The sequence below is a fragment of the Dendropsophus ebraccatus genome, chromosome 1, assembly GCF_027789765.1.
Source record: "Dendropsophus ebraccatus isolate aDenEbr1 chromosome 1, aDenEbr1.pat, whole genome shotgun sequence".
Classification (NCBI taxonomy): Eukaryota; Metazoa; Chordata; class Amphibia; order Anura; family Hylidae; genus Dendropsophus; species Dendropsophus ebraccatus.
In genome coordinates, this window is record NC_091454.1 from 84,935,263 (window position 1) to 84,957,024 (window position 21,762).

At 39.7% G+C, this 21,762-nt stretch overlaps 1 protein-coding gene across 1 annotated transcript; it reads right to left on the reverse strand.

Moving 5' to 3' along the window:
• Window positions 1–355: 355 nt before the first annotated feature.
• LUM (lumican) lies at window positions 356–10,361 on the reverse strand. Its single transcript, XM_069974209.1, has 3 exons — window positions 10,240–10,361; window positions 7,422–8,327; window positions 356–1,755 (listed from the first exon to the last, which is right to left on the reverse strand). Exons 2-3 carry the CDS (start codon window positions 8,305–8,307, stop codon window positions 1,604–1,606), a joined length of 1,038 nt encoding a protein of 345 aa, XP_069830310.1. The 5' UTR covers window positions 8,308–8,327; window positions 10,240–10,361; the 3' UTR covers window positions 356–1,603.
• Between the last annotated feature and the right edge of the window lie 11,401 nt (window positions 10,362–21,762).

Sequence of the window (21,762 nt, forward strand, 5' to 3'; positions counted from 1 at the left end):
CCTGCTCTCCACTATACAGAGCCGACTGGCCACCTCCAGGAAGCCAATCACCTCATATAGAGAGTGAGGGGGGATTGCTGACATTACAGTGGGGTTTGCAGAGGATTAAACGGATGAAAGGATTATGTATAATCCCTTGCTGCCGTCAAAAGACAGTTCTGGAAGCCAACATGTGCGGCAGCCATGCTTAGCGAATTTACGAAGCAAATCTGGCGAATTTGCGGATTGCTACGAAGCTAATTTTAATGCCTAATTTGCCAGAATTCATCAGATTTGTTTTGCTCATCTCTACCCAAAAGCATTAAGTTATGCTTCTACTGTCAAGCACTATGAATGAATTGTTATGGTGAAACAGTAACATTGTAAAAAAGGTTTTATTGGTAACAAATGGAGTAGTCCACACAGCAGATTACTTGCCATTATGCAAGGTTTTTCTTTAACAATTATTATGACATCATGTTCTTGTCAAAGAAGAAATCAGAAATGTATCAGGTGGGTAAACAAATAACCAGCAATTCTTACTATGTCAAATATGTAAATGCACAATATAAAACTTACCATTCAAAGTATTAACCATAGAAACCCTAAATGTGATTAAAATATACATTGGCTTTTTAGCAAGAAGATTTTTAATTGAAAACAAATTACTGTATGTCAAGTTCTAAAACAGATAATATCACATGACCTGATCCAATATAACTTTTTTCTAATTATGAACTCCATACCTGAGTACATTTGTAAGCCTAACATAAAATTTTTGTTATGATAGCAACAGAACAATGAGGTCCAAGTAGATCACACATTTCATGTTTTTTAAAAAATATGTGAATTTAAACTATACATATAATCCAGAATTCTAGCCCAGAATATTAGTAGTATCTGCTTTGTTAAACATGCTACATATGCTAACATATTCATCTGTGATGTTATCAGTGATGGTCTAGTAGATGTCTTATATTTATACAAGAGCTGACATTTTGTACTAAGAACTTTTGGGTCTTAGCTTTGAATGAAATTGGTGGTCATATTGGTTGTAATAGGCACTACCTTCTCTTCTTGCCTTCACAAGTTTTCATACATGAGGCCAAGTATGGCTAACAATCCATTTGGGTGCAGTTACTTTTTTGCCTTACAATATTATCAGTACCTTTTTCTTATTTATATTGCTGTTTTGTGCATCTTACAGGGTGTTATTGTGGTGTCATACATGTTCATAGTGTTTATAAATACTGCCTGCTGCATATATTAGACTACTGTACTTTTTGTAACTTGAAAAAGATTTTGTGTTCCACACTAGACCACCATTAATATGCTATATATTTACACTTTAATATTCCGCATTATTGCCCATCAAGGGTTAGTTCATAGTATTTTTATCTTTTTCCACATTTTGCTATACATTTATTAAAATATTGCTTCAGCTAAAATTATGTTTTTGCCTTATTTCCTAGATCTTTAGACTTGAATCACATGCATTTGACCTGATTTCTGGTGATTCAGGTCTCAGTAATGTACATTTTGTTAGATTTCTTTAACCTGAACGAATCATAAGAGACAATGAATCATCAGCTTGCAAACCACTGCTTTAACAAAAGTTTCCTTATTATAGCTCGATATCTGAAGCCAAGCGGAGACAGTTGTGAAGCTCCTGAGGGAGGTCAGCTCTGGTAATATTGTTTCCATCCAAGCGCAGATGTCTAACTCGAGAGTATTCCAGTGGTCCAACAACCTTGCAAAAGCTGGTCAGATCAAATTCTGCAACATAAGAAATTGAATCAGATCTAGAAAAAATCTTACTTATCAATAACTATTTTGCTTTTCGTACCACTAGGGAACTTATAATTTTATCACATTTGGATGTTCTTCATTTTTTAAAAGCTGATGCAATCTTATTAGCCCATTGCTGTTCCATTACTGCTATCACATGTTTATTTTAGCTGAGACTTTGTTTCCTTCTCATGTGAAACCTGCCAATTGCAGAGATAGAATACAAGCACTTATACCTTAAAGCAGCGCTTCTCAAACTTTTGCTACTGGAGCCTCACCCAACAGACCAACTCAATGCCTTGGCCTCACCAGACTGACTAAGAGGGTGCCTGGGCCTCATCATCTGTGGTGAAAGTCCATTTAAAAGCTGAAAATAATGCTAGAGCTACCTTTCACCTGTCTCCCAAGCTCTAAATACTAATTAAGCAAGTACAAAATAAATTAATAATGTTGCTAAAATGGAGATTTTTGCACACTGTAAAAGGACTGTGCATATCATAGTAACTTTGTGAAAACTGCCTCCCCAGCTGGGCCTCACCAACAACTAGGGGGCGCCTCACTAGTGAGACACACCTCACAGTTTGAGAACCACTGCCTTAAAGTCTACAAGCAATTTTAAGAAACTCTGCAATAGGTTTTATTAAAGGGGAACTAAGGCAGGTTAGCTTTAACCAGAGGGCACATGGTGCACGTGCACCGGGCCCACTAGTTAAAGGGCCCCCCCCGAGCAGGCCGGCCATTGCTATGTGCGACCAATGCGGTCACACAGGGCTCCGGCCACCAGCCTGTCAGGGGGGAGCGCCATGGATGGGTAATCTACTTACCCCTCCATGGCACCCCCTGCAGGGCCCCCCCCGTCGGTCCGCCGCTGCCGACGCCCCCCCCCCCCATCCGCTGCTGCGGCGCTTCAGCGCTTCAGCAGCAGCGGTACTGACAGAGAGAGAGCCATTGGCTCCCTCCCTGTCAGTCACTCTTGAGGCCGCACTCTCCCTCTAGTGCCCGACGTCACTGGAACGTCGGCGCGAGGGTAAGGGGAGTGCAGCCTCTTGTGACTGCAGGAAGTGCGGCCACAAGAGGGAAGAGAAGAGGAACGCGTGGACCTAGGTGAGTAACAGTGTTTGTTTTTTTCAATGTTATATGGGAGGGGGAGCTATATACTATTGGGGAGCACAAGGGGCTATATACTATGGGGGGCACAGGGGGCTATATACTATGGGGGGCACAGGGGGCTATATACTATGGGGGAGGACAGGGGGCTATATACTATGGGGGGGCACGATGGGCTATATACTATGGGGGAGCACAGGGGGCTATATACTACTGGGGAGCACAGGGGAGCTATATACTATGGGGGAGCACAGGGGGCTATATACTATGGGGGAGCACAGGGGGCTATATACTATGGGGGAGCACAGGGGGCTATATACTATGGGGGTAGCACAGGGGGCTATATACTATTGGGGAGCACAGGGGTCTATATACTACTGGGGAGCACAGGGGAGCTATATACTACTGGGGAGCACAGGGGAGCAATAGACTATGGGGGAGCACAGGGGGCTATATACTATGGGGGAGCACAAGGGGCTATATAATACTGGGGAGCACAGGGAGCTATATAAAATGGGGGAGCACAGGGGGCTATATACTATGGGGGAGCACAGGGGAGCTATATACTATGGGGGAGCACAGGGGGCTATATACTATGGGGAAGCACAGGGGAGCTATATACTATGGGGGAGCACAGGGAAGCTATATACTATGGGGGAGCACAGGGGAGCTATATACTATGGGGAGCACAGGGGGCTATATACTATGGGGGAGCACAGGGGAGCTATATACTATGGGGGAGCACAGGGGAGCTATATACTATGGGGGAGCACAGGGGAGCTATATACTATGGGGGAGCACAGGGGAGCTATATACTATGGGGGAGCACAGGGGAGCTATATACTATAGGGGAGCTATATACTATGGGGGAGCACAGGGGAGCTATATACTATGGGGGAGCACAGGGGAGCTATATACTATCGGGGAGCACAGGGGAGCTATATACTATCGGGGAGCACAGGGGAGCTATATACTATGGGGGAGAGCACAGGGGGGCTATATACTATTGTGGGAGAGCATAGGGGTCTATATACTATTGGAGAGCACAAGGGGGCTATATACTATTGTGGGAGAGCACAGGGGGGCTAAATACTATTGTGGGAGAGCACAGGGGGGCTATATACTATTGTGGGAGAGCACAGGGGGGCTATATACTACTGGGGAGAGTGCACAGGGGGGCTATATACTAATGGGGGAGCGCACAGGAGGGCTGTATATAACTGGAGGAGCACATGAGGGGCTATATACTACAGGGACACCTTAAAACTATAGAGGCACAAAGGGGTGTAACTATGTAGGGGTACAGATGGGTGTAACTACTGTATAGGGGTACAAGGGACCTAACTACTGTATGTGTTGGAGCCTAAAATGTTTCTCTGGCAGATTCTGGAGAGAAGATTCACAGCCAGGAGAAGACTTTAAGGTGGCCCAGGCTGGATGGAGAGAAAAAGAAAAGGTGACAGACTCTGATCAGAGAAGACGCCCCCGGTGAGTCACTGGATGTAACTGCACTCTGTTATAGGGTTAGGGGTCATGATGTGGCGGTATTATGTAATGGTATCATTGGTGATATCTTTCTGTTTTGTTTAGTGCAGTTTTTATGTAATATGTAATCACTGTATGGTGAAAATAGTGTTATAAGGTAACTACTGTATGTATTGGGGCTCTTGATACAGTGTGGGGGCAAATTCAGTACATTATACAATGTGCCGAAAGGGAAGGGGGGGGCCCACTCTTGAGGGCTGTGCACCGGGCCCACCAATGTATTAAAATGGCCCTGAACTAAGGGGGAACGAATCTAACTTAATGATAGCCCCCTACAGCACCCCTATGCTGAGAAGGAAGGTATGTGTATTACCTTTCTCCTCTGGGCTGGTCCGGCTTTGTTAGTTGGTGCAATCTTTGTCCGAGAGCACTGCGGGGATGCCAGCTGTATCGATATTCAATAAAGTGTGTGTGGGGGGAAATAATGCTGTGGGGTCGAGGCAGTGCTCCTAACAGTGTTCCCGGATGAAGATTACACCAACTAACTAAGCCTCTTTCTGTACTCAAAAAGCTGTGTCACCTCAGTCTCTCCCCCCCCCATCACAGAGGAGCAAAGTGAAGACGGGTATTCAGAGTCCATTATATCCTATGGAGGGGGAGGGGGGTCTGAGGGGGATGAGTGAGCAGGAACAGCAGACAAGCAGCTCTGCTGTTTGGAGACTGTTTAGGATTCACAGATCAGAAAGGTCAGTGCTTATCTGAAAACTTCATGAGAGAAGTTTGCCGGATGATATGATCTGCAGGGCTGCCTTTTCTCTTCTGCGTGTTTGCTCACCCCCCTTCGACCCTCTGTAGGCCATAATGGACACAGAAATCCTTCTAAAGTCAGGGGGGAGGCTGCAAAACAGCATTTTGAGTATAGAAGGAAACTATTTCGCTATAAAACCTGTTAGAGTTTTTAAAATCTTTTGTACTATTGATACTTAATAATTTAGGAAAAGTGTCATGACAGCAAACACCGAGTAATTCACATCACTACCACTACAGGGCCACACATATTGCATGTACATTCCCTGACAAACCACATTATGTATTTTCTTTCTAAGCTGATGTTACAATATTGTAAGTCATAAAGAAAGGTAAGTAAGGGCACATCTGTATTTTCCATTTCAGCAATTCTCATCACTAAATAATTTTTCACCACTCCACTCAAGTGCATTTTTATTAAGACTTCTTGAAGTTTTTTCTCTTGATAGTAATCAGAATATAGGTCCAGTGCTGCACTGAACTTTTTCCCACACTATGAGGGAAATTTATCAAAGTAAAAAAGTTGTATTATTGGCGTAAAATGGCCAGATGCGAATAAATATTTTCGCCACCTTCACCAGTGGGGCGGGGAGGGGGTGTGAAGGGGGCAGAACAGGGGACGCGGACTCTGGGTCCGCTTAATTTATCATTTTTCATGCCGAAAAATCATAAGGAAACCTACGCCAGCTCTGATGTGCACGGGATTTATGTAGAGGCAGTGCACTTCTACATAAATCTCCATACTGTCGGAGCTGCAGGGACATTTTTACGCCCGATGCAGAAAATGCTGGACTTAATAAATGTCCCCCTTTGTGTATTAAACACTTTAGAGATCCTTTTCCAGCTAGTTTGAAAAGGGTGTGTGACCCTTGTTAAAGGGGTGTGGCCTAGGGTTGTGACACTGTGCGAATAAATGTGCCATAATCTGGCTGAAACTTATGGTGCACTTTAATCTAGTAGTTGGTCTAAACTTAGTGTAGACAGGCCTTTGATGTGGCAAATTTATCAAAAAGCCTATGTCACAAAGTTTTAGTACATCTGGGCCATAGTTTTAAGTTTGATTAAGTGAGCTGTATTTATTTTATTCTATATTAAACCAACTAAATCTGATCTTTGTTTCATTGATGGTTGCTGTGGTTGCTGGAGAGGATGATGGCAGGGGGATGCTCAGTGTTCCTCTAGTGCTCTGTGTCCCTCAGTGTCCCCCTGCCATCATCCTCTCCAGCAGCCACAGCCCGCACAGCTCTGGGAGTCGGGTTGTGACATCACCATTTTATCCAGGAAGTGAAGCCTTGATGCAGTAGTAAGTGCAGGGGAAAAAAGCACTTTATGTGCATTTCCCGTAATAAGTGTATATTAGTAATTTGTATAACTCTTGGGGGGCAATACAATACTTTAATAAAAATTTTGCCAGACTGATTTCGTCCACCCTTACCTGTCCTTGATTTTAGCTAAGAATTTCAATTTCTACTTATACAAATACAATACAATGTTACAACTTTTTAGTAAAAACCTCTATTAGTTGCAGTTCACATTACAACCAATGTGTGGCCACACATAAGACACATATAGCATATACATCTTATGACAGGGTATGGCAAAAGAATGTTGATGTTTTTTTTCTAGTTATCTTCCTCTTTATATGATGGGATATGTTGAGTCATGAGAATAAGTAAGGAATCACACATCTGTAACTGCTATTAGTACTAAATGCTGATTATACATAAAAAATATATTACCTATATGCAGAAGAAAAGGTTTATGATAGGGGTAATTAAAGTTCTTTTTAGTGAAGGCAAAAAGGGAAACAGTATTCTTTCGTTTCCCAAAAATAAGATGGTAAAGTACATAAATGCACTGTAGAACTATCAAAAAGAAACCCCTAAAGACAAAGAAGCAAAGTTTTCACTTTGCTTCACAAATAATCCACCCTTTGGCTAGAAATAAAAATCACCTGTCTGTTTTGTTTATATTTTGATGCCGCCATTGTGACAGACCATATGTTGATGGCTTGTTCAAGTACGCACATCTAAATTTCCAGACTGACAGAATGTTAAACATTATACAGGAAATTCAGATTTTACAAGAAAATAACAAAATATGTTTCAATTATCTAGGAGAAAGCTAGTGATATGTAACAGTTCCCTTAAAAATATTTAGATTAGGGGATAAGGGGATAATATGATTCATAAAGATCAAAGTCTAATATATTTGGCAATAAATTGTAGTTATAAAGACTATAAACATCAACTCACTTTTAATTTTGTTGACATGCAGGTAGAAGTTTTCCAGGCCTTCGTTCACAGTGGGAATTTTTTCAAGTGTATTAAAGGAAAGGTCCAGCTCAATAAGAGATGAGATGTTAAAGGCATTGCCAGGTACCCCAGAATCTTTCAGATCATTGTGGGACAGACGGAGATACTGAAGAGCTTTGAAACCTTGGAAGTATTCATCTGGAATATTGCCAATCTTATTGTTGTCAAAATAAAGGAAACTTATACTTGGTGGCAGTCCAATGGGAAGCTTTGTGAGCTCATTGTAGCTAAGGTCAAGGTACAAAAGGGATTTTAGGCCTTTAAATGCACCTGAAATGGAATCCCCTTTCAGAGCATTGTGCTGCAAATGTACCACAGTAAGGTTCTCCAAACCTTCTAAAATATTGGGCGTAATCTTGGAGATTTTATTGTTAGTTGCATACAAGTCAGTCATTGTTTTTGGAAGTGGTCCCACGAGCTCAGTAAGGTTGTTAAAGCTTATGTACAATTTTTGTAGCTCTTTCAATTTGGCAAATGCATTTTTCTTAATGTTAGCATTGGTTAAGTGATTATGGTCTAAAATGAGCCATTTCAAATCAGTCACATTTTGGAATGTGTCATCATCTATACCCTCAATCATGTTGTTTTGGAGATACAAGTACTGAATTCCAGTAGGAACCATAGGTATTTTTTTTAGTTTAAGATTATCACAATACATAGCTGAAGGATAGTTATATGGGCAGTTACATTCTGGTGCGCAGTTAGGAGAGGAGGGTCCCATTACATTTGAGGGGTAGTCATCTGGTACCCCATAGTCATAATCATACTGAGGGTATACACTGCCAATTATTAGCAGTACAAATAAGGGGATTATTTGGAGATGCATCGCGGCAATTTATATTGTACCTGAAAGAGAGAAAAACAAATGATTAGCTGAATTATTCCACTGATCACATTTATTTTTAATAAAACATCTAGTACATAATAAATTATTGCATAGATAATGTACAAAAGAAGAAAAAATGAAAAATTTTAACTGAAATGTTTGTAAATGTATGTGTATTATTAATGCAGGCGGTGCAGGCAGAGACATCATATACCTATTGCCTACCCCATACATGAGACAAGCCTTGTAAATAACAATATACTTATATATGCTCTAATAGATAGCTGAGTACCCTTCCTTAGAGAGACCATAGCATTATTGAGCCAGTCAAAGGTTTCTTCTCATTTAATAACATAAAGTAGGTATCCAGTATTAAAATGTATTTAAGGACATCTAATAGGGGTAATGTAAAGTGGCCTCCAATAGTACAAAGACATTTATAACACAATAAGAAGACTATAAAATCATGTCTTAAATGTCTTGTCTACCATGAAATTAAAGCCTTATTGTGTTTTACTATATAGTATACAAATCTCAGAAGCATAGGTTCCTGGAATTAATTTAAGAGAACTTTAAGAATACTCAGATATCTGTTTCTAGACATGCTAAAGTTGAATACCAATAGATATGGAAAGAATTATTTTAGTTAAAGTATCGAATTCAAGAATAGGACTTAAGTGAAGCAGCAGAAAGCTAAGACTTCCCACTTTGTAGGCGGGATATAATGGATTAATTTGGAGATTTTAATGCCCAAAGTACTTCAGTGGCATATTCTTCAGCCAAGAAGGCAATTAGGATTTACTTTAATTATTCTGCTATTTTATAATAAAATAAACTATTTTAATAATCTATTTAAAATCGTATTTCATAAGCGCTGTGTGCTGCATAAGAATGCATGGCAGTGATCCTAGTAGTTAATGTACTTGGCTCCTGCAAACACATGTAGTATTTGGTGCAGATTTTGTAAAATAGGGGTTAATGTAACCAAAAAAAATAATTAAAAAATAAGTTTCTTTTATATTTCTATGCCTTCTCATATCCACTTTATCCAGTTTGATAGATAAATAGATAGATAGATAAATAGATAGATAGAAAGATAGATAGATAGATAGATAGATAGATAGATAGATAGATGGATGGATAGATAGAGATATATAGCACTGTGTGAACTTAAATGTAAATTATGGAAAGTTTTTCAATTAAAAACTTTCAGTAATATATTGTTTAGCTTATTACATGTTTCATGCTTCTGATTTTAAAACCATTCATTCAAATCTTTCTTTTTTTTTTTGCTTGGAAAAAAAAATTAAATGAATGTTTTTCAGCATTACTACTTTGAACATTAAAACTTAATTTTTGCCTTTAAGCTTCTGCTTATGAACTGTTGATATACTACTTTCACTGACCACTTTACTGTTTTCAGTCAATGTTTAAGTAACACAAGTAACAGTAACCATCACAGACTAAAGGAAACCATCTCCCAATAATAAATTATAATAGCTTAAATTGAACATTTAAGAATTTTACAAAGATTGTTTATTTAATGCATCCTAGATACAGTTCAGTTCATACATAAACTATATATACTTAAAAAAAGAAAAGAAGCAAAGTCACACTAGTTTTGCTGCATGTTTGTGTCCAGTGTATTTAACATAAAATATATATAAAAAAAAAATATATTGAAAAGAAACATAAAATAAATGTCCATAGGGGTTAACAGAGTGAAATACAATGCAAGGTGATAAGAATGTACTGTATGTGCATTAAATATATCAGATTGCATTATACTTTCTTTAGTGCTGTGTACTGGAAAAGCAGCGATCAAAGTTAAAATGCATGAAATCAGTTCATTGTTCCTATCAGTTTTGGCAGTGTCCCTACAAACATAATAATGCAATCATAACAATACACTTAACCATGAACATCACCTACCTCTTTCTTTGATGCTGCTTTCTTTAATTCCCCACGCAGATTAAAAAGAGACTGAATCAAGTATCATGTGCTGTAAACAGTGTCAGGAGAGAACTGCCTGCCAGAACCACTGTAATAGAGAACTGCAAAAAGAAAAGAGGGAAGAAAAAAAAAAAAAACTCATCACACTGCTCTTATGTCATCATGCTGTGCTTGTGGTGTGGCATGTAAAATTATTACTTTCTGAGTAAGTACAGGTGGAAGGCTATCAAAGTACAGCCCATAAGCAGTAACTTTGAAAGAAAAGAAGTCAACACAAAAGACTTTTACTAACTTATATAATTTATGTTGGGATCAGATTAGACTACAGAGGAGAAAGTCTACAGAACATTACCACAATTTCCACCCTCAGAACACAGAGCTTAACTCAGCTTTGTCAAACATTTGTCTTTGATTTTACAGTTATATTTCAGATTACACGCCCATGATAAATGTTACTCTATGTTCTAATAAACTAAACAATACCATATTTTAGTGCAGTGATCATACAACTGTATTACCAATACTAATGTTATACAATGTAAGCCCAGTCACAGGGTGTTTATATAATAACAAATGACAGTTATTATTATAGTAATTATGGCCCTTGCTAAAGTTCATAAAGGTGGGTTAAAGGTTAAAGGTTAATGGAGGTGCACTAAGGTGCTTGTGTTAGATAGGTCAGAGAGTTATAATCTTTAAAAAAAAAATGCAATGTAACATGGTAACATCTGCTCTGATTTTGTATGATCCCTTCACCTTTGTGTGGATTTCCGAGGGGTGCTTTGGTTTTCTTCCCCACTAACACCTGAACATAACACCCTGATAGGTTAACTAAGCCTAGTATTTATGTTTGTGCTCAAGATGGGAAAATTAGCTTGTCAGCTCCACTAAAGACAGTAAGTGATGTGTTGGTTTTTATACATCACTGCAGAATATGTTGGCACTAGATCAGTAATGGAAAATATATTACTTATATACAAATATATGAAAGCATATTAAATATGTAAAATAAGTATGCTTTTATAAAGCTATTCTTGTAGCTATATACAGTTAAACTGTTTATAGTTTAATAAGGCAAAGATGCTGTCTCAGAACGTTATTCTTTGTCCCTTTGCCCCAAACACCCCCTTCCACAATGATCTTTTGAACCAATCAGGAGATGTAGAAAAGAGTTCAGTAACTACAGGCTGGTTAACACTTGAAGTAGTATAAATGATGGAAACTCTTCCAAAAAGTTACTTTATCACCTTAAAGACAACAACTGGGTCCAAACCAACGTGGCTTTACCTGGGGCAGATCATGTAAGACTAATCTCATTGATATTTTTGACTATGTCACAAAAGTTCTGGATGAAGGTGATGCTATAGATACCACCCATCTGGACTTCCACATGAAGAACTCAAAGAAAAGTTAGTGAAAACTGGACTTAATCCCTGAATAGTTCAATGGATTTGTGGTTGGCTAAAGGATAGATGTCAGACGGTTGTTGTTAATGATATGTATTCAGAGCCAACATTGGTTTCAAGTGGTGTTCAACAAAGGTCTTTTCTGGGTCCTATTCTTTTTAACATGTTTTTAAGGGACACAGTAGAAGGCTTGGTAGGTAAGGTTTGGCTCATTTACTAGATAAGGGGTCAACGTAATGGACACTGCATTTCAATGTTTCCAAACGTAACACAATGGACTTGGGGAGAAGGCATCCTCTATCTGAGTATTGTATTGGCAGTTCTATGTTGGCAAAGACTTCAGAAGAGATGGATTTAGAGTTAGTCATCTTTGACAGCCCCACAATGAGTCACCAGTGCAGCCATGCTGTAGGGAAAGCGAAAGAGGGAGATTGTGATCCCGCTGTATAAAGCTCTAGTGAGACCACATCTGGAATGCATCACCTACAAAAAGATACCTCACCTACACAAAGATATTGATAAATAGGTCAGATAGACAGAAATGGTAAAAGTATAAAAAATATGAGGAAAGACTTAAGAAACTAAATCAGTATAGTGTGGAGAAAAGAAGTAAAATTGTTAAATATGTTAAAAGTTAAGGAGGGAAGTGTTTAATAAAAAGTTGAACACAAGACCATGGATTGGTGTAATTAAAGGAGAAGTTCGCTCATGAGAAACTGCAAGAACAGGGGAGAACATAACAAACCATCCCATCTCACCTCTCCAGTGTTCGCTAGGTTCTAGGACGCTGGGCTCCGGGATCTCCTGCAGGGACATAACGACACGGTTGATGGACAGCCCGCTCAGCCAGTCAGTGACTGGGGCAGCACACCGCTGTAGTCACTGATTGGCTGAGCGGGCAATCCATCATCTAGCATAGGCATTTCCCCCAGAGTCATCATAAAAACTCAGGAGAAAATGCCTTCCTCCAGGGGTCCCAGAGCCTTTCACGTGATGCATGGCGGGCTTCAAGAGAGGAAAGCAATGATTGATTGTTCCGTTTTTGAAAAAATTTTGTGGTTTTAAAAAGATGTCATTGCCTTGGACTTTATTGTTGATTGACCTTGGATCGGACCGGTGAGGTGTGCACGCGAACATTGATTTGTGGCGGTCCTGTGCAGTTACATGCTATAATTTGGAGTTACATCTGCCAGTAATCTTCTGTGTTTTTACTTAGTTCTTCATCTTTAATGATCTTCCAATGCCTAGTTTTATTTGTTAACATGTAAAAAGCAAACATAGGCAGCTGTAGCTTTTAAAGTTGTCACTTTATAGTTTAAAATGTATAAAAGAGCCATAAGGAGCTTTATAATTAAGAACATAAAGATACTCTAGTACATGCACTTTCTACGTTTTCGATGTATGTTGTACATGTGTGTCTCATCTTAATTTTTACTTTTTCCAAAAGTCTGAATTTAATCAGTTCTCTGCTGACTGTAGTGCTTTCCATGGAGTCTTTTCAAGAATGTATGCTGTACTTTGATGTGGAGATGATTTCCAGCTCAGATAACGTTCCTGACCCCTTCACTCCTTGTTGGGTCCAAATGCTAAACACCAACTAGTGAAAAATGATCTTTCAAGTCATTTACTATATGGGAAGAAAAACTGTAGCCTCAGGTGATACATAGAACTATTACTGTGCTAAACAATGAGTTTAAATGACAGTAAATAACTGGCCAGGAAAAAGAAAAATACAGATGTATGCTTCATAATACTACAGCTTGATGTTTTAGATTGTAATTAACATTTGCTGGTAAAACCAGTGACCACAGTAAAATGGCGATACAGAATAGTTTGTGACTTGATTCAGGAATCAGCATAATGGAAGCAGCTAGGACTTCTGCAACAGCTGTGTTCTATAAGGAATTGGACTGGAGGGTTTCTGTAAACACTAACTTTTCTTACAAGCTCATTCATGTACTTTCATAGCAGATCTCATTACTAGGGCACTTTGCAGTAGAAAGACCGTCTAAACATATATTTCGTTTATTAAATATTTACCATAATATTTCATTATAAATGAATATAAGGCAAAGAAAAAAAAATCACCATTACAGTCCTATACATGGGGTACCAGTTATTTTCACTTTTTAGGAAAATTTATTATCCTGTCACTAATAATCTGTGAGAAGGCCTTGCCACTTTGACTAATAAAAAATTGTAAAAATGCAAAGACAATATGGCAGATTTCCAGTACATTGATGTTATGAACAAGAATAAAGGCCAGCCAACATTTTCAAGTACTAAAAGATTAGTAGGAAACAACTGCCCAGGTTGTTCTAGCTCTTTGTATGGGAAATAGGATTCATATAAAGGGGAGAAGTATTGTCATCTCAAAGCTGGCTCCTTAGTCCATCTAAGACTAGATTTAGGCTATGTTCACACTACTTGAGCTTCGTAATAATCACGGCCATTGTTGCTGATTTGCAACAACGGCCGTGATTACTATAGAACTTACGTAGTGCTGCCGTCTATGAAATCTTATCTGGAATGTTAACACATAGTATACACTCGAGCCGGGATCCCTAGCGGCGCCGCAAGAAACTGACATGTCAGTGCACACAATGGATCGTGTGGCTCCGACCGCATGCTCTATTATGTGCAGCGGCGAATTGGGATGTAGGCCTGCATGGATGCTCCCACATCCCAATTCATCACAAGTGAAGATCATCCGAATGATCTTCTCTGACACTGGCCGTTCCGTGACCTGGCCTGTCTTGTGAACATGACCTAAAACTGTGTTCACATTGTGTTCACATTTGACTGAATCCATTTTGCTAAGTTTAATTTTGCTGTAAACAAAAGGGTACTTGAATACACTATTGTATACAGCAAAAAGATGTAAATGTTGCAGTCCTTTTCTTTTTAGGCTGGGTTCACACTACATATATTTCAGTCAGTATTATGGTCCTCATATTGCAACCAAAACCAGGAGTGGATTAAAAACACAAAAAGGATCTGTTCACACAATGTTGAAATTGAGTGGATGGCCGCCATTTAATGGCAAATATTTGCTGTTATTTTAAAACAACTGCTGTTGTATTGAAATAATGGCAGTTATTTACTGTTATATGGCGGCCATCCACTCAATTTCAACATTGTGTGAACAGATCCTTCCTGTGTTTTTAATCCACTCCTGGTTTTGGTTGCAATATGAGGACCACAATACTGACTGAAATATACGTAGTGTAAACCCAGCCTTACAATGTAAATCAAGAAAAAATGAATTCTGCTGTACGTTTTTGAGTTTCCACATCTCCAATTTTTTAAAGGGGATCTATCAGTAGGTTTATGCAAAAGAACTTGCTGATATCTCCCTGCAGCTCCGAACCTGATGCTACTTGTCTCTGTCAGCCCCCTACTGAGCACCCCCCTTAGCCCACCCGCCGCTTCCTTTAGTGACGCCTTCCCTATGCATATTCATATATGCATAATCAGGCCAGGCAGGAAGCACGTCAAAGAACAGCCGGATTATGCATACATGAATATGTAATGGGAAGGTGTGACTGAAGGAGGGGTGCGGGCCAGGGTGATGCTTCACGGGGCTGAGAAACTCCCCCAAGAATGCCTAACGAGTACATTTTCATATTTGATCCTAATCAAACAGAACATAAACAGCGGGGTCGACAGAGCACTGTGGCGTGGTCATAAGGTCTGGAGCTTCAGGTGGATATCAGCAGGTTTATTTGCACAAACCTGCTGATGGTTCTCCTTTAAGTATCCAAAATAGATGAAGATTTTAGATCCCCTGTAGAGAAATCAATATGTTAGAAGCTGAATTTGAAAAATCTTACATTTTATCTATATTTTAACTTATACTTTATTTACCCATACAGCATCTTACACGCAACAATTTAGTTCCACTATGGAGTCATTTACCAGCAACTATATGAGTTTGTGAACAGGTATACACTAGCTCAAGGTACCTAATTAGATTCAGTTATTTACTTAATGGCTATGTTCACATGCCGTCAAAATGACAACCGTTTTTATTGACCTGCCGTCATTTAACAACAAATAATGACTGTTGTTATGAAGTAACTGACATTATATGTCTTTAAATGACGGCCATCCAATAACAATGGCCACCGTTTTGACAGTGTGTGAACATAACCAATAAGTGACATTATCCATAGTGAGTAAAACACATATGTGTGCATTATGTATGTATTTATTTTACATGATATTGATTAGTGCCTGCTGAACCAAGTGTTTTTGAACACAGATCTACTAGGCATGTTTTAAAGATGAGATTAAGTGACTGAATATTTGAAGCTCTACCTCTGTATTTTGCTTCAATGAGATCTCTCATGTGGATGCCAGGCATAGGTTGGCGCCTCTTAATGAACTGGTTGAATTCTATGGCTGCATGATTTTACTAAGCAAAGTCATAGTGCTGGATTGGGGTGCAGATTGTATCAATGGGGTACCAACGATACACAGGCTCTGTAATTCATATAAGTGATTGCAGTGCAGTTACATCCAGTCACTCACAGGTAATGTCTTCTCATTAGTAGTACTTACAGTTATACAGCTAGGCTCAGCACCCAGCATCTGAGTAGGCTCCCCAGGACAATGGGCCCAGTTGCTAGCAAGGGCTCACGAGGTACTGATACTAACCCTGCGTCCTTTTCCTCTGCAGGCCTGGTCTATACTACCCTGTATCTGTAAGGTGTCCACTCTATCTCAGGGCCCACTGGGAAATTCATTGGTTGCACTGTGGACCAGTCTGGACTGGACTGGCATGTGACACCTATATGTTTTACGTTCCACTAGTTCCTGGAATTCCATATTTCACCATTTATCAGTTATGGCCCCCAATGGTCACCACCCACATTTATTAAAACTCATTCTAAAAGAATCTTCACCAGTGGTGCTGGGGCACATCAGTGCCAGTCCAAATAAGCTGCCTTTGCTGTGTCTCCTACTGAGGTTACACGTCTCCAGACACAATCCAAGCCTTAAAAAAGTGTAAGCTCAATAAGAGAGAGAAGGAATAAAGTATACATATAAATATCTAAATAATATATATGCATATCTAAATAATAAAGTATATCTCCCAGAGGTCCCAACCACCCAACTGGTGTATTAGCCACTGCTCTCAGAGTAGAGATCAATGGTCAGGAACGTAGGCAATGAGCCAACACTACAGGAAGATGAAGAGACAAAACTTCAAAAGAAAGGAAAGCATTAAATTGGTTTCTTTTGCATTCATTATCACCTAGGACAAACAAAACACTTTTTATTGCAAAATGTGCAACAACAACAAAAAAGAAAAGAAAGTGCAACATTTTTGTCCCCAAGCAAATACAGAGTGAAAGTGAAGCTTATTTAAGTGTAAAAAAAACAAAAACAATCATTGTTAAATTAATGTCATCTAGCAGGGTGTGAGAGCCTCTTGAACTCATTTAAATGGCATGTACAGTTTTTTTTTTTTTCTTCGTTTCCTCTTCCTCTGGCGATGTGTGTGTGTGTGTGGGGGGGGGGGGTAGAGGGAAGGTATGGGTTGGTGAGGTAAAAAACAAAAGGAATGCTGTGTAACCGGAGGGGATGTCCCCTGGATGCCCGAGGGCTAAAAGGAAATAAGTGTTAAAAGGTATAGTGAGTGGGTGGTCTTGCTGTCTCCCCTGGTGGTTGTGCCTAGGTCGGTGGGGTTTAAATGTGGATGGAAATGTAAAAGCAAGAATGATTAGAATTTGTTGACTACTTAAAGGTCCCCTAGTTAGGGTTTGCACAGCTGGCATCAAAACCCAAGTAAGAAGCCACTCCCGGGGGGGTGAATGGGACTGGATCCCACACTGGGATGGGTCTTCTCGGGCGAGCGGAGAAGTGTACAAGGAAGGATGTGTTTCCGGGAGTAGGAGATGTAGCTGGAAGTGGTGTAGTTAATGGAGGTTAAAAAAACCCGAGGTGTTAGAAGAAGGTTGTTCGATGGAGAGGTTGTAGAGCTGGTCTGGGCTGACCCTCGTGGAAGACGGCGAGAATAGGATAGTGATACAAGTAAGGGGTGGAGGGGTAGTATCATAGAGGGTACAGATAGTGGTAGATAAAAAGGCAACTCTAGGGGGCATCCCATGGCGGGATATTATGCGGAATGGAATGGAAGTATAAAGATAAAGGAAGACTTCTGCATTGGATGAGTCCTCACCATTTAAGGGGTTAAGGGAGGGATGGGGGGATAAAGGGATGGGTAAGGGGAAAAAAAGGAATAATAATGTATATTATGTGTGACAAGATTGTATAATATTTTGTATGGAAATAAAGAATATTATAAAAAAAACTTTATTAAACATGCCTTATCAACATGAGCTGACAAGAAGTTATAAGTGCACCTCGGGACAGGTCCATATAGAAAAACAGGGGTTCAATCACTGCACTGCAGGTGCATCTCCCCCAGCTTGTGACCCTTGTTGAAGCTATCACTACCCCCTGGCCTGCAACATACTCTATAGTGTCCCTGTCACCTGAAATGAAATTTGGATTTTAAAAAGTATAAAGATCGCCCCGTGTAATAGGGGCTTCAGTCAGTGTCTGTGTTAATAATATGTGTTTGTGTATGTTGGTGGTGTCTCAAATGATTGTGCATAGTGAGTGGATGATGGGTAAATTGTGTATGGATGAGGGGCCTGCTGAGGCTCTTTCTTCTGAGGGCCCGCAAAAACCTGGAGCCGGGCCTGTCTGTGGCAAAACCTATTCACTTCAGTCAAACTGTGAGTTATAGGTGCTTGTTCAGAGAAAAAAAAAGACAAGCTGTCAATCAGGAGTTTGATAAAGTCAGAGAATACGGCTTTGTGAGGGATCTCCAACACAGCCATTCTTTGCTTGTCAGTCGGCACTTAGAGGCCATGCGGATGGTGGGCTGCAGTAATCACTGGGTGTGTTGCCCCCAGAACCTTGTTTTATTTGTGAATATTTACACATGCTGCTTTTATATGGCATACAAGGTATTTATGTTATGTGTTATGTTATGGTATTTGTGAAATTTGCACTTATTGACCAATCTTAAATGACCCATCTTCATGCTAATTGGAAGATAAGGCCTTCAGAGGATTTTCCTGCAAAAGCCTAGCACATCCAACCTGTCAATGTAATCAGAGTAGGTATGCATAAGGGGTTTAAGAGAGATGGGGCTGAACTGTGCTGGACTTCTGCAGCCCAAGGGAACGGCCCGTGAGCTTTTATACCCAAGAAGCACTATTGTACATCGCCTTTACTTCCAAAAAGCTGCTGACAGGTCTGCTTTAATGTTATAATCTACTATAGATCATTTTAAATTTTGCCTAATTTTGTGTTTTGGTAAACTTAACTATACAGCATTAGCTACACTAAAATAACTCATGAATTTCTTCATGTTTTGTTCCCATTTAATTTACAACAAGATGTTATGTTTTACAAACATTTTAAATAGTGTACAAAACAAGGCAAGGAGTGGTGCTGACGTTAACAAGTACAACCTATCAGTAGTTTTTGAGAACAACAGGATATGAAGAAATGCAGTTTTTAATTAGTGTAATCAATTACTCCAGTACCTTTGTACTATACATTTGTGCTTGTAGACTAAGGGCCTTATTACATCAGGCCAATGTAATAAAGACAGCAATCAGCCAAAGAGCCTTGATTTGCATTCCCAGGGAAATACATAGTGCTTGAAAAGAGTGCCCCTTTAACAGTGACTTCCCTTTAAGAGAAACTTTAAACCTATATACCCTCCCTTTAAAGCGACTTTGGTACAGTCCCTTTAAGAGGAACTTTGGTACAGTCCCTTAAGGAGCGACTTTGATGCCAATGCTTTGAGTGATCTATATACTGTCCCTTTAAGACCAGCTTAGTACTGTCCCTTTAAAAAAGACTTAGGTACCATCCTTTGAAAATCAGCTTAAGTACTGACCCTTTAAATGCGACTTGGGTACCGTCCCTTTAAGAGCGACTTGGGTACTGTCCCTTTAAGAGCGACTTGAGTACCGTTCCTTTAAGAGCGGCTTGGGTACCGTTCCTTTAAGAGCGACTTATGTAATGCCCCTTTAAGAGTGACTTGGGTACCGTCCCCTCAGCTTTGCTACTTTACTGTCTGAACTCTGCTACTTATAATGGTAAAGATCATTGCTCGGTTACTATGACAATCTTACTCATGTCAGTGAGGCAAAATCGTTAAGGACCTTCCATCTTCTACATCTTCTATTGGCCAACAGTGGACATGTGACTGTGAGAATGTTGTGAGGCATTGACTGACAAGACCTTAGAATTTCTATTGGCTGCTATATTTCAGCTATTTGCATATGTGCTGTGATTGGCTGTTAGCGTTTACAGTGTGGCCATTATTTCCAATAACTCATTATTTTCAATGGGAAATTAGAGGTCTTTAAACGTAAATTCTTAAAAATTACAAATCCGATCGAAAGCCAAAATAAATAGCACACCTGTCACCGCCGAGGGCTTCGAAAGGCAGTTTGAACAGAGTCTGTGTGCTAAGCGGTTGGGGCTGTATTATTCGCAGAAGAATGGCTGAAAGAAGCGGAAGAAGAATACAGATTACAATATAGTGCTTTTTCAAGCACTATAATTATCGGCAAAATCAAGGCCTGAGGACAATGTGAAACATGACCAGGTAGTATATATTTTTATTATTTTACACCAAAGCACTATAAGTGAACCTTGTAAAAGGCTCTGAAAGCAAGCTCTGATCTAGCAGATTAGAGCTCGCTTATCGGGAATATCGGGCTGTTATGTGGCACTTAAGGTGACATCCTGTGCGTCATCATCAGAGGATGAAGCTGTGTCTCTGTTTCCAATCCAGCATCGGGTCCTATCCAAAGATTTTGAGTCAGGAGACAAAAGCGGTAGGCTTAGAGCATCAGACAAAAGATGTCAAAAAGGCCCTGGCCCTCAATGGGTACCACAAGGCGGCAGCAGCTGCAGTCCAGAAGAGGTTACCCGTGTGTTTGCTCAGAGGAACCATCCACTGACATTGGCGGTGTGGCAATTCTTCCATCTTGGTGGAGGAAAAGACCATTCTGCCATCTGTAACTTCTGTAACTATAAAATGGGTTGGGATTTGGTATGGGATTTGATATGTATGTATGTATGTCTTGGGAAAAAAAACAGAGGCCCATTTTCAGCAAGGTTTTTTGATCTCTTTACTTCTTTTTTTTTTTTTTCAAGAAAATACAGTTCAGTTGAAAAATCTTTGCCAATTTAAAGTTGTTGGAAACTTTGCCACTCTTTTATTTGAAATAATCAATGGAAAGCCTTCTCGAATCTAGACTTTTCTCTCTTCCATTCTCCATCACATGTTACATGTTTTTTTGGGTGGAGTTATTCGGTCTATTTAAGTGTTTCTCAATAAAGTATATCTCAAGTGTTCATTTCTATTTTTTGGCAGTTGGATGACCCATTCAGCTCAACTGTCGGATTACAGTAATTTTACTTAACATGTTAAAAAAAAAATAGGTTCTATGTGTTTCTATTCATTGGGGGCTTTCTTTCTTTCTCCCATATTTTAAAGAAAAAAGGAAAGTCCCGCTACAGTTACCACCCTCAAATATGTGTGCTAGGCCCTTAGGGTAGAAGAAAGTCAAAGTGCTGCCCCTGCCACCTCCCTGTGTCTGTTCTAGGCCCCTCAGGGTCAAAGAGAGTCAGAATGCTGCTGCTGCCATGTCCAGGCGTCTGTTCTGGAGTCTTCTAGGACCATTGCCCCTGATGGTGCTTCTACTTTAGAATGTCTATTGCTTTTCTAGAAGTAAGTGTCATTTAACCGCCAGTGATCCTCCGGCGTCCAATGATGTCCATGGAGAAAAGGTAAGTATACACGGCTGTTATACTAGGAGAAAAGTTGATTTGATGCTGCTGGTCCACCGATATTCACTGCTGTCCTAGGAGAAAGTGCCATTTTATGCCACTCATTTACCAATGTGTACTGCTGTTTTGGGAGAAAATTGATATTATGCTGCTGGTCCACCAAGGTCCACTACTGTCCATGGCAGAAATTGAATGATTGACTAGCTGATTAACATTTTTTATTTCATTTTCCAAATTTTGACACTGTTGAAAAAATTGCTGC